Source organism: Gobio gobio, assembly GCF_949357685.1.
Source record: "Gobio gobio genome assembly, chromosome: 13".
Classification (NCBI taxonomy): domain Eukaryota; kingdom Metazoa; phylum Chordata; class Actinopteri; order Cypriniformes; family Gobionidae; genus Gobio; species Gobio gobio.
In genome coordinates, this window is record NC_137106.1 from 4,044,235 (window position 1) to 4,059,234 (window position 15,000).

Sequence of the window (15,000 nt, forward strand, 5' to 3'; positions counted from 1 at the left end):
TCCACAGTCATTCAGCTTATTTATGTTGACAATGTGTAGTGAAATATAATTTAGTTTAGACTGGAGTTAGGTGAGACCAGAACAAAGTTGTTAGCTAGCTGATAATTTTACTAAATTGTATATGGTAGAAAATTAGGCTGTTTATTAATTTTTTATGCTACTTTTTAATATTGATATGATTATACCAAAACAATTATCATTAAATAGTGTAAAAAATGAGGATCAAAAGAAACAAACATCAAGGTAGAGATCATACATAATATCAGATGTCAAAATAAGATAAGCAAAAATTACAAAAGTTTCTTTGCATTTATTTTACATGTATTGTCAGTATTGCGCTCACAGATCACGTAGGTAGAGTTCTTTACTGTGTGTGTGGATGACAATGTCTGTCAGAAACCACCGAAGACCATTTTTGACCCAGGAAAAACCCTGCTATAGGATGATACTTTTTATTTGGTAACACTTTAGAATAATGGTCATTAGTTAATATTGGTTAACTTAATTAGTTAACATTAACTAATAATGAACTGCACTTATAAAGCGTTTATTAATTTTGTTAATGTTAATTTCAACATTTACTAATGCATTATTAAAATCTTGTTAACATTAGTTAATGCACTGTGAACTAACATGAACAAACCATGAACAGCTGGATTTATATTAACTAACGTTAACAAAGATGAACAAATACAGTAACAAATGTACTGCTCATGGTTAGTTCATGTTAGTTAATACATTAACTAATGTTAACTAATGACCATTATTCTAAAGTGTTACCTTTTATTTTACCTTAATTACATTGACTTAATTTGATTTAAAAAGCACCTGCTGTAGCATCTTAGTTTTTTTCGTTGCACTAAACATTATTTGATTTAACATTTTGGAACAATTATATACTTTGGTTTTATTTAATTTCACTGGTAAAGACTTTTTTTCTTTACACTGAATTTAAAAACAAATGCTGATTTAAGTAACATCTTTGTTTGGATTGCAGAATATGCAGTTGTTGCCTTTAATTTCACCTTTCAGCCTTTAATTTCCAATTAAATTTCTTGTTAATTTCAGATTGCGGACTTGTTTTCATTAGCCAAAAGCCAATTAAGCCTGTTAAATACCAAATAAACATCTTGTTCATGTATACTTTCATTCTTTTATTGTGTTAAAAAAAAAAAAAACGGAAATCGGTATCGGTTTTCTTGAAAAAAATTGGTATCGGAATCGGTCATGTAAAATCATGATCGGTGCATCACTAGTTGCTTCAATGCATTTAGGGGTGTGGTCCTGGTCAAGACAATCTCCTGAACTCCACACTGAATGTCGGAATGGGAAAGAAAGGGGATTTAAGCACTTTTGAGCGTGGCATGGTTGTTGGTGCCAGACGGGCCGGTCTGAGTATTTCACAATCTGCTCAGTTACTGGGATTTTCACGCACAACCATTTCTAGGGTTTACAAAGAATGGTGTGAAAAGGGAAAAACATCCAGTATGCGGCAGTCCTGTGGGAGAAAATGCCTTGTTGATGCTAGAGGTCAGAGGAGAATGGGCCGACTGATTCAAGCTGATAGAAGAGCAACTTTGACTGAAATAACCACTCGTTACAACCGAGGTCTGCAGCAAAGCATTTGTGAAGCCACAACACACACAACCTTGAGGCGGATGAGCTACAACAGCAGAAGACCCCACCGGGTACCACTCATCTCCACTACAAATAGGAAAAAGAGGCTACAATTTGCACAAGCTCACCAAAATTGGACAGTTGAAGACTGGAAAAATGTTGCCTGGTCTGATAAGTCTGGATTTCTGTTGAGACATTCAGATGGTAGAGTCAGAATTTGGCGTAAACAGAATGAGAACATGGATCCATCATGCCTTGTTACCACTGTGCAGGCTGGTGGTGGTGGTGTAATGGTGTGGGGGATGTTTTCTTGGCACACTTTAGGCCCCTTAGAGCCAATTGGGCATGGTTTAAATGCCACGGCCTACCTGAGCATTGTTTCTGACCATGTCCATCCCTTAATGAGCACCATGTCCCCATCCTCTGATGGCTACTTCCAGCAGGATAATGCACCGTCACAAAGCTTGAATCATTTCAAACTGGTTTCTTGAACATGACAATGAGTTCACTGGACTAAAATGGCCCCACAGTCACCAGATCTCAACCCAATAGAGCATCTTTGGGATGTGGTGGAACGGGAGCTTCGTGCCCTGGATGTGCATCCCACAAATCTCCATCAACTGCAAGATGCTATTCTATCAATATGGGCCAACATTTCTAAAGAATGCTTTCAGCTCCTTGTTGAATCAATGCCACGTAGAATTAAGGCAGTTCTGAAGGCGAAAGGGGGTCAAACACAGTATTAGTGTGTGTTCCTAATAATCCTTTAGGTGAGTGTGTATATATATATATATATATATATATATATATATATATATATATATATATATATTAGTGCTGTCAAACGATTAAAATATTTAATCGCGATTAATCGCATTAATGTCATAGTTAACTCACAATTAATCACAATTAATCGCACATTTTTATTTATTCTAAATGTCCCTTGATTTCTTTTTGTCCCATTATTTTTTCTTATTTTAATGCTCTTATCAACATAGAAAAGTGGATCGGCTTGCTTTGTTCAAATGTTTGTTTTATTGAAAACAACATTGGCATACTTTAGTGTTCGATTTCACACCAACATTCTCACTTGGAGCAAATAATCTCACACAATGTAACACTGCCCATCAATAAAAGGGTGAAACAAATACTTTGTTGCACAAACAGCCCCTTCAACAGCCCTTTCTAAGGGATCAAAACAGGGTGATACAAAATAAAATTACAAAGTGCACATGCAAGGTAAACTAGGACTCCGCCTATAGTGCAGTTAAACCAGGGGTCGCCAACTAGTGAACTCCGGTCCGAATCCGGACCGCGAGATGCGTCCATCCGGACCGCGAAGCCTTTTGACATAATGAAACAGTTAACGTTGCAATGCTCACTGTTACTACGTTCAGACCCAGACGCGCGGTCAAGCATGCAGTGAAGAAGAGACTGATGGTGCGCTCACACCGGACGCGAATGACGCGACATGCACACCGCTTAATCCGCGCCGCAGAATGTCTTGCATTGACTTAAATCACTCGCGCAAAACGCCTCATTCGCGTCTGGTGTGTAGGCTACGCACCATCAGAGCAGAAAGCAGCGCTCAAGACAAGCACTTTTAGTTGAAGACCCCTGAGTTAAACCATGGCTTAATACGTTTCTCATTTCGGCGTCTCACGCTTGCCATCCACGTCTACTCTTTTAATGGCCGAAACAAGTGTGGGCAGCCGCGCAGCGTGCCTGATGTTTTGTTTCCGGTCTAGCTACATCCGGAGTGGTGTTGTAGTTTTTCTAACGTTACTAGTTGTTGCAACAGCATGTGAAAAAACTACAAAGTTTGTTAGACCAAAAAGAACGTTAATCTCGCGATAAAAAAATTGACGCCGTTAAAATAGGTTTGCGTTAACGCCGTTAATAACGCGTTTAACTGACAGCACTAATATATATATATATATATATATATATATATATATATATATATATATATATATATATATATATATATATAATTTTTTTTTTTTTTTTATTAAAGCTGTATTTCATTTTAGAGTCAAGCCTAGGCCTCATGAAAGCAATTTTTTTAATGAGATCGGTGCCATCCTGTGGACACATTGAGCATTTTTATCACGCAATTGCACATTTTTACCACTATAGTGGATCTTGCGTTTTATAAAAAAATATACAAAATCGCAACTACATCGAAATGGTCTGAAACTTGGTGACTTTATTGGTACTTGGTATATGAACACCAAAAAAAATGGGGACAGGATTTGAAAAGTCTAAGTGGTCGTAAAAAAAAATTGTCACACTCAGGACCTTCGGGTCAAAAATGACCCCCATAGGAAATGAATGGGAAATTAGTTTTTTTGTGCATACAATCTACAAATCAGCCAGGATGCAGAAAAAAAGGACTCAACAGTGAAGGGGTGAATCTCTAAAACATCTAGAGTGCAAAACAGACAAAAAAACTCTCTCACACACACACACACACACACACACACACACACACACACACACACACTTATACACACAAAAACACACGCACACACAAATAACACCAAAAGCTAATTGTGGACCCAAAGATCCTGTGTGTGACTATTTTTTTTACAACCACTTTCGACTTTTCAAATCCTGTCCCCAATTGTTTTGGGTGTTCATATACCAAGTACCAATAATGTCACCAAGTTTCAGACTATTCCGATGAAGCCACGATTTGTAAAATATTTTCCTTAAATGGCTTAAATGTAACTCGACACCCTTGCCTCATCTAGTGTGCGTGGATATGAATATGCAAACTAGCCCTGTCTCCACTCAAACGCTGCACAATTACAAGTGGAAATATTGGTTTAATTCATCCATGTTAAGTGAATATATGATATGAAACTGATTCAGAAGAAGTGGTGGAAGACGTTTAACATTTGATTTTCTCCACAGGTGGTCTTAAAATGTGAAATTGTGAATACAGTATAAACTGCTTTCTATTTTAAGTTATTTAATATACATCGATCAGGCATAACATTATGACTAATATTGTGTTGGTTCCGCTTTTGCTGACCCGTCGAAGGTGTGCTGTGGTGTTAGGCACCAAGATGTTAGCAGCAGATCCTTTAAGTCCCGCTAACAGTACTAACACATCAACTCTGAGGACAAAATGTTCACTTGCTGCCTAATATATCCCACCCACAGGTCATCAGTGACCTGTCATAATGTTATGCCTGATCGGCATAATTTATTCAGCAAATCATAACTTGCTCTTGTTTGTAACTGTGATGTGTCTGTAGAGGAACCTGACGGCGTGTAAAGCTCTGGAGGAGCGTTTCACGAACATAGACAACAGGAAAGGAGGTCTGGCTCAGTATCTCTGTGAAGATGTCGGTCAGCTCTCGCTGGATGAACTCTTCAGCACCATCAAGATCTTCCGCCAGCTCTTCCTCAAAGCCTTGAAGGTCTGTGATTATGAGTGGTTTGTTCCGCCACAGAGATCCTGAAATGTACCTGAGCACCAATTAAGTTGTTCCTTCCTGTAGGAAAACAAGATCCGGAAAGAACAAGCTGCCAAAGCCGAGAAAAGAAAACAGCAGCTGGCGGAGGAGGACTCCAAGAGACAGAAAGGAGACGATGGGAAGATAAGTGAGTCGTTAATCTAATTAACCAATGCTTGTCTATTTATTGTGTTTGCGTCATGGCCAGGCACGTGCAGAGGGGGGGGCTTTGGGTGCTCGAGCCCCTGCCCTTTTCAAAATGAACCAAAAGTGCCCCTCTCAGACACATCAATGATAATATCGTGGTCAATAAAACGAAATAAATGTGATTATTATAACATGACAATGTATACAATAGTAACGAACAGCGTCGGACAATTTCTTGCGTTGCTATGGGTCGCGTGCATTTTGATTGACAGCTGATTTTCCACTGTTCGGAAACGGCTCTCGAGCCAAATATGGTCCTTTCAGAGAGTGTGTGGCCTTACGGGCAAAAATAAACCAATATTTTGTTTTTCATCCATAATCAGAGCTAATGTGTTGATTTAATTACAAATCTATATATTATATATTTTAAAGTATTACACAATTCACCAATGCCCGTTTGTCATGTGTATATACACCAACCAATCGTGATCTGGCAAAGCAAGTTCAAATTCCATTGGGCGATGTGAAGCGGTAATTTTCTGTTCTTATTCATAAATCGGTTGAAAATTACATGGACAGACGAACTAACGTTTGTGGGACTATTTCCTGCGGTTTGTCTCATTTTATTAATTGCATCACTGACAAAATGGATTTTAACTGACAACAAACAAATCTGCACAAAACCACAGCAGCAGCAAAAGTCGCATTAATGGTAAGTAGTGTTAAATTCACTTGTATTTATGCATATTGATACACCGTTTACTATTTCATGAAACTATCAAAGTTAACAAAACCCAAGTGCCACCAGCACCTACAGGCCTATTAGGCTATGTGAAGTGTAGGCTGGCGAAATGGTGACGTGAAAGGACTTTATTATATTACCATTTTTTAATATTATGCAGCATTATGAAAGAAGTCTCTTTTGTTCATCAAGCCTGCATTTATTTGATAAAAAAAACAGCAATATTGCGAAATATATTAAATAATGGTTTTCTATTTTAAAATAATTTAAAATATAATTTATTCCTGTGATTACAGCTGGATTTTCAGCATCATTACTCCAGTCTTCAGAGTCACATGATCATTCAGAAATCATTCTAATATGAGGATTTAATGTCAATGATGGAAACTGTGATACTCTTTTCAAGATTATTTGATTAATAAAAAGTTAAAAAGAACATAATGTAATAATATTTCACAATATTAGGCTACTGTTTTTTCTGTATTTTTGAATAAATAAATGCAGGCTTGATGAGCATAAGGATATATATATATATATATATATATATATATATATATATATATATATATATATATATATATATATATATATATATATATATATATATATATATATATATATATATATATATATATATATATATATATATATATATATATATATATATATATATATATATATATATATATATATATATATATATATATATATATATATATATATATATATATATATATATATATATATATATATATATATATATATATATATATATATATATATATATATATATATTATAATAAAATAAAGTAATATAATAAAGTCCTTTCACGTCACCATTTCGCCAGCCTACACTTCACATAAAGGCCTGTAGGAGCCGGTGGCACTTGAGTTTTGTTAACTTTGATAGTTTCATGAAATAGTAAACGGTGTATCAATATACATAAATACAAGTGAATTTAACACTACTTACCATTAATGCGACTTTTGCTGCTGCTGCATGGTTTTATGCAGATTTGTTTGTTGTCAGTTAAAATCCATTTTGTCAGTGATGCAATTAATAAAATGAGACAAACCGCAGGAAATCGTCCCACAAACGTTAGTTCGTCTGTCCATGTAATTTTCAACCGATTTATGAATAAGAACAGAAAATTACCGCTTCACATCGCCCAATGGAATTTGAACTTGCTTTGCCAGATCACGATTGGTTGGTGTATATGACAAACGGGCATTGGTGAATTGTGTAATACTTTAAAATATATAATATATAGATTTGTAGTTAAATCAACATATATATATATATATATATATATTATTGCCCCTTTTTTACATTTGAGCCCCTGCCCCAGAAGAACTCTCTGCACGGCCCTGGTCATGGCGCCCAGGATTTCTCTCTCATCATTCAGTTCAGACTCAGTGCAGAGCAGACATCATCTCTTCTGCTGTGTTGTAGATTCAGTATTTTAGTGTGCAGTTGAGTCCACGTCGGTGGAAGAATACAGATGTTCAAGAGCCGTTAATGGGACCAAATGTTATACATTCACTTCCAGTATTTGCAACCAAAAGCTTATTTCCGCCATGAAATTTAAAAAAAGGTAATCGTGACTCTCACAATCAAATTTTTTTTTCTCGCAAATCTGTGAAAATAGTCGGAAGTTTGAGATATAAAAAATATGTAAATCACTTTTTAAGCTCTTTATGTGATTTAAAAATGGCAGAATTGTGAGATGTGTAAACTCAGAATTCCAAGGGGAAATTTTTGGTTGTGGGATGTGTAAACCCAGAATTCCCTGGGGAAAAGCGGCAGAATTGCGAGATGTAAACTCAGAATTCCGAGGAAAACATGTTAATTGTGGGATGTGTAAACTCAGAATTCCCTGGGGAAAAGCGGCAGAATTGCGAGATGTAAACTCAGAATTCCGAGGGAAACATGTTAATTGTGGGATGTGTAAACTCAGAATTCCGAGGGAAACATGTTAATTGTGGGATGTGTAAACTCAGAATTGCAAGGGGAAAAAACGGCAGAATGACGAGATGTAAACTCAGAATTCAGAGGAAAACATTTTAATTGTGGGATGTGTAAACTCAGAATTCCGAGGGAAAAAGCGTTAGAATTGCGAGATATAAACTCACAATTCCAAGGGGAAGAAGCGTCGGATTTGCGAGATGTAAACTCAGAATTCCGAGGAAAACATGTTAATTGTGGGATGTGTAAACTCAGAATTCCGAGGAAAACATGTTAATTGTGGGATGTGTAAACTCAGAATTCTGAGGAAAACATGTTATTTGTGGGATGTGTAAACTTTTAGCGATTTCCAGATGTGAGATGGTGGTCCAGTGGGTTAAACCATGAAACTGATACACAGAAGGTTGCTGGTTCAATCCCAGCGGTCACCACCAGTGTGTCCTTGAGCAAGGCACTTTACTCAATGTTGCTCCAGGGGGATTGTCCCTGTAATAAGGGACAAATCCCTGTCCCCCTAAGTCGCTTTGGATAAAAGCGTCTGCCAAATGCGTAAATGTAAATGTAAAATTTCCAAGGAAAAAAATATTAATTGTGGGATGTGTAAACTCAGAATTCCGAGGGGAAAAAGCGTCAGAATTGCGAGATGTAAACTCAGAATTCCAAGGAAAACATTTTAATTGTGGGATGTTTAAACTCAGAATTCCAAGGGGAAAAAGGCGTCGGAATTGCGAGATGTAAACTCAGAATTGTGGAATGTCAATCTTTAAATCTCACAATTCTGACTTTACCTCGGAATTCTGAGTTTACATCCCATGTGGGAAATTCTGAGGGAAAAATGTCAGTTGCGAGATGTAAACAGAATTCCAAGGTTTAAAAAAAGGCGTTAGCTCCGAATTCCGAGGGGAAAAAGCATCAGAATTGCGAGATGTAAACTCAGAATTCCGAGGAAAACATTTTAATTGTGGGATGTGTAAACTCAGAATTCCTGAGGGAAAAAGTCAGAATTGCAAGATGTAAATTCAGACTTTTGAGGTAAACTCAGAATTGTGGGATGTCAATCTTTAAATCTCACAATTCTGACTTTACCTCGGAATTCTGAGTTTACATCCCACAATTCAGAATTTTCCTCTTGGAATTCTGAGAAAATCAATTGCGAGATGTAAACAGAATTCCAAGGTTTAAAAAAAGGCATTAGCTCCGAATTCTGAGGGAAACATTTTTAATCGAGGTGTAAACTTGCATTCGTAAGAAACAGTGTCACAATTCTTTTTTGCTTAATCTGTGTTGGAAACAAGCTTCCATATGTTCCCCATCCCTAAATCCATCTTCTCTCCTTGCAGTCAGGAGAGGGCCTGTGCCGCAGGAAGAAGAATGCATCATCGATCAGCTCTTGGCGGATATTCGAAAGGGCTTCCATCTGAGAAAGACTCGTCCCAGGTGCGAAACGGAAAGTGCCCCTTCTAGTGAAATGCATAGGGATCTGGGACCGTCCGGTAAGAACATGACCCTGTCAGGCTCTCCACCGGCTCCAATGCAAAAGTCTCAAACGCATCTGTTCATTTCTCTTCTGGCTTGTGCGCTGCTGTCTATAGTGAGTGGATTAAAGGGGAAGCCCATTTGACTTGATCTGCTCAGTTCATTGTAGGATAAAAACCGACTGTAGCTTTCACTGCAGTCCAAAAAAAGCTTTTATTAAAAGACCTAAAACAGTCACGTATAGAGCCGGCGTGCAAGTGTTTAGACTTTTGGGATTTGAGCCTGATTCCTCACGTCCTGCTGCTCAACCAATCGGCTTTGCTGCTTCACCTCTTCGCTGCTTCTGATTGGTGGTTTACACCAGTCTGAGCTGTCAATCACGTGCCAGTGATATTAAACGCTTCATTGTTAACAAACCTGCATGTAAAACACGAGCTGTAAACTGCAAAAGGGTAGTTGACATTATCATTTTATTCTTTTCAACATTAGTGTGTTAATAGGTCAACATTTATAAAACTTATAAAAGCTGATTATAAAGGGTGAATAACCTGAAATAAATGTTCACCATTTAGAAGGCTGCTCAATTTATCTAAATAAAACTAATGCTAATGTGGATAAGTGCGTTTTATTCCATTAAAATGTTTTTTTTTTTCCTGAATTGTTTTTTTTTTTACTAGGCATGCAACAATACAGTTAGTCCACGGTTCAATACACACCTCGGTTTTTAACCACGGTTTTCGGTTCGGTTCGGTTCTGATGGCTTGACACATCAGTGTTTTGTTATTCTATTCTTAAGCGACAGGAACAGCAAGAGGTTAAGGAGAAAAAAGACTATTTTTTAATTGCAATACTCTTTCTTTATTTTCCTTAAAAGAATTGAAAAACCTTACTTAAACTTAAAACTTTACTTAAAAAAACCCTTGTACACATTCCTAGTGTATTGGATAATATAAAATAAATATATATAAAGATTTACACTGGCAGCTCAGAGCTGTACAGCAGCATTTAAGTATGAAATTGAATGAATAAATGTAAAAATAAAACACTACTTCACTATAAAATATACATTGATTCTTATTAAAGCTACTGTATTAGTTTTTCAGTCAAGAGCAGTGAGTGATTTTCTCTTTGTCTTTTGTTGTTGTATTAACATTAAAGGGATATTTCACTCAAAAATGAGAAATGAATACAGGTTTGGAAGAATATTAAAGTGAGTAAATAATGACATCATTTTATAGGTGAACTGTCCCTTTAAGGACAGCTTGTTCACTATCAGCTGTGCTGCTGTCAATTAAAGACCTGCACGCATCTAATATACAGACACACACCGATTTTACTTTCACTTTAGACATAACCGACTGTGTTTATATTAACCTTGTGTGTATTTGACAGTATTAGCGCAGTAAGACGACTTAGTCCAGTAATCACGTGTTTGACAGGCGTTTAGTGCGCGCGCTTGGAAAAGCGCATGTTAAGTCAAGTCAAGTCAAGTCAACTTTATTTATATAGCGCTTTTAACAATGTAGATTGTTTCAAAGCAGCTTTACAGTGTTAAACAGGAAAATAATGCAGCATAATTTTATTCAGCTGTATAGCCATTCTGGAAAAATTTCAAGTATCATACAGTGACAGTGTGGGCTTTAGATCAATAATTTGATCAGTAATTTAGTTTAAATGGTTGATTTAGTTTATTATTTAGATGTATTTCGATGTTTAGTTGAAAAATTTAGTGTCCCCAACTGAGCACGCCAAGCCAGAGGCAACAGTGCATATGCACGCGAATGAGCCGGCAAGGCTTTAAAACACATGCAAATAATAAACTTTTGTGATTGTGAATAACTCTAGTGTTCCGTGAGTATAACTCCACCACTAAAGTGTGATGTGAATGTATGTCACGTTGTTCAGTATTTTGGGATGGAGGCAAATGATAGAATTTGTAGAAAAATGCTTAATTAAATGCAAAACTGAAAAACCGCAATTCACAGGCGCGTATTGAACCGTGAATGCCGTACAGAACGGTTCAATATTATATTGAGAATTGTGGCATCACTAGTTTTTACAGTGAAATATTACAATTGGAATGTTTCTTATTTTTAATAATAGTATTAATACATGTTATTATTTTACAGTAATATTGATATATAATCATAAACAAGCACTGCAAAGCTGTTTTTTTTCTCTTTAATAGCATTTTAAAACAAAATCAAAAAGTAGTGTTTATTAAGATATGTAATTTCTTTCAGCTTTTTATAGGGCTGCATGATTAATCAAAATAAATCAAAATATGGTAATATGGCTGCTTTAAAACCCTGCCTTTTCCGTCAAAATAAAAGTTAAAAAATTGAGAAATTGACATGTTTTGTAATTTTACGTTTGTACTGTTGAGTTTTATATAATTTATTCTTAATTTTTTCTTAAATACTTGATTTTTACAGTGAAATATTGCAGTTGTATTATTATTATTAAAATTGCATTTTTTAATCAAAAAGTAGTGTTTATTTAGATATGTCATTTCTTTTAGGTTATTTATATCTTTTCAGCTTTTTATAGAGCTGCATGATTAATCAAAATAAATCAAAATATGGCAATATGGCTGCCTTTTTCCGTCAAAATAAAAGTTTGAAAAGAAAAATTTATATAATTAACAGTACAAAATGTAAAATTACAATATAAATAAGCATTATATTTTAATTATTATTATGTATTTTTATTCAGTATTATTTTAGTCATATTAATATAATCACAAACAAGCTCCGCAAACCTGGTGTTTTTTCTTAAATACATTTTTTTAAAGCTACACTGTAACTTTTTTAGTTTATTCTTAGCTAAAACACTTATATATTTTTGAAAGAACTGTGCTCATTAATGTATATTTACTTCTTTCAAGTAATAAAGTATTCTCGTAAGTTTATAATATGCCATTGTAAACACATACGGGTGAGGGGTTCGAATGCGGGTCGCCATGTTGCCCCTCCATCTTGAAAGTACATTAGCCAAAGAGGGACATACCCGTAAATTCAAGCTTCGCCTTTGGCGTTTTAACACTCGATGGCACCGTGTCGAATGTGGACGAGGTCGAACTGGAAGCCATGTTAATCTTGGACTAAATCGGCCACCGTAGGAGTTAAAACAAATTGAGAGGAACAGAAACTAATATTCACTGGATGGTCATATACCTTTTAACCGCTAGATTGGGGAAAATATCACAGTGTAGCTTTAATAATCAAAAAGTAGTATTTATTAAGATATGTAATTTCTTTTAGGTTATTCTGTTTTCTCATATTTTTATAGAGCTGCAAGAATAATCAAAATAAAATCATAATATGGCTGCTTTAAAATCCTGAGTTTTACCGTCAAAATAAAAGTTAGAAAATTGAGAAATTGACAAATATTTGTTTTGTAATTTTACATTTGTATTGTTAAGTATTATATTATAATAAATTTTTTTTCTTCAATTCTTGATTTTTACAGTGAAATATTAGTTATTATTATTATTAGGGGCCAAGCACCGAATCGAAACATTAGCTGATATCTTCAAAACCGCTACTCCGATCGAAACTAAATCAGCGTCAGAAGTTCAGAAACATAGGTTGAAAGCTTTACGTCAATGCCCAAATATCAAAATATTGATAGTAAGGGGCAGTAAAACCCAATAAAGTCAGGTATCAGTCATTTTTTACGTGTTTTTTCATATAAATGTCTATAACTCCAAAACAAAATGAGATATTTTCACCAAAATTGACACGTATGTATGGGCTCACTCCGAGGACACATACAAAAAATGGTGCTATAATAGAACAAAAAATGAAATTCCCATAGACTACAATGCATTATTATGATATAAAATGCTAATGCTGTACTTGACGCATTAGTGTATCATAAGGAAACTTGGTATGTGTCTTCCGCACCATGCCCTGAAGTTACTCAAAAAGTTCCGGGGCTGCGCCACCTAATGGTCAAAAGTTATAACAAAATTTACAAAAATGCTAATAACTTTTTATTAAATTAGCGTATTGTAATGAAACTCATAATACATTCCTTGGCTCATGCCGAGAATAAAGATGCCAATTTTGCCATAGTTGGTCAAACTTCCTGTCCTCCATCTTATTTGTTAAAAACCTACTTTTTCTAACTCGTCCTAGACCGTTTGTCCGATTTCCGCCTAAATTGAATCGGATCATCTTCAGACCGTGCCTAGACTGTTTTCGTATATAGCACTGCGATGAAGTTGAGGCATAATGCCAAAATGACTCTTGAGGCTGCATCTCATGCAAAGTTTGGTGTCAGTATGTCAAAGCATTGCAGTGTCGTTGTTCCCTTACCATTGCACCACATAAATTTCATAACTGCGCCACCTATTGGTCAAAAGTGATAAACCATTAAATCATTATTATTGATTGTATTTATAATTTTACAGCTATTTTTCCTAAAATGATATTAATAGGTCTATAATGGCTCATTGTTGCAGTTGGTCTGACACCTCCAGCCATGTTGTCATCTCTTATCATCTTTGCGCTTGTCCCCAGTAATGGCTGCTTGCAGCTATATTTATTATTATTATTTTAAATGCCATTTTAAATCAAAAAGTAGTGTTTATTAAGATATGTAATTTATTTTGGGTTATTTATATATTTTCAGCTTTTTATAGAGCTTGCATGATTCATCAAAATAAATCAAAATATGGCAATATGGCTGCTTTAAAACACTGCCTTTTCTGTCAAAATAAAAGTTTGAAAAGGAAAATTGAAAATTTTAAAAGTACAAAATGTAAAATGTAAATATAAATAAGTATTATTTTATTATTCTTAAATACTTGATTTTTGCAATATTACAGTTGTATTTGTTTTGTATTTTTATTCAGTATTATTTTTGTCATATTGATATAATCACAAACAAGCACGCAAACCTTGTTTTTTCTTAAATATATATTTTTTTAAATAATCAAAAAGTAGTGTTTATTTAGATATGTAATTTCTGTTAGGTTATTTATATCTTTTCATATTTGTATAGAGCTGCATGATTAATCAAAATACAATCGTAATATGGCTGCTTCAAAACCCTGAGTTTTACCGTCAAAATAAAAGTTAAAAAATTTAGAAATTGACAAATATTTTTGTAATTTTACATTTGTACTGTTAACTATTATATTATTATTATTATTTTTTTATTTTTTATTATTTATTTATTTATTTATTTTTTCTTTAATACTTGATTTTTATAGTGAAATATTAGTGGTATTTTTATTTATTATTATAATTATTAATATTTAAAAAACATTTTAATCAAAAAGTAGTGTTTATTAAGATATGTAATTTATTTTAGGTTATTCCATTTTCTTTTCAGCTTTTTATAGGGCTGCATGATTAATCAAAATAAAACAAAATATTATTTTATATAAAATATTTTATTTATTTTATATAATATGGCTTCTTTAAAACCCTGCCTTTTCCGTCAAAATAAAAGTTCGTAAATGAAGAAATTGTCAAATATTTATATTGTAATTTTGCATTTGTACTGTTAAAAAAATATTATATTATAAATTATTTTTACAGTGAAATTAGTTGCATTATGTATTACACTTTTTT

General features: G+C 34.4%; 1 protein-coding gene across 6 annotated transcripts in view; it reads left to right on the forward strand.

Moving 5' to 3' along the window:
* Nucleotides 1-15,000, forward strand: part of LOC307136294 (inverted formin-2) — an 81,720-nt gene that overhangs the window by 54,309 nt on the left and 12,411 nt on the right. For all 6 annotated transcript variants that reach the window (XM_079833185.1, XM_079833188.1, XM_079833186.1 and 3 more), the window contains exons 18-20: nucleotides 4,884-5,048; nucleotides 5,130-5,232; nucleotides 9,280-9,432. In XM_079833185.1, the coding sequence (XP_079689311.1) occupies nucleotides 4,884-5,048; nucleotides 5,130-5,232; nucleotides 9,280-9,432 (421 nt within the window). The remainder of the gene's footprint in view (nucleotides 1-4,883; nucleotides 5,049-5,129; nucleotides 5,233-9,279; nucleotides 9,433-15,000) is intronic.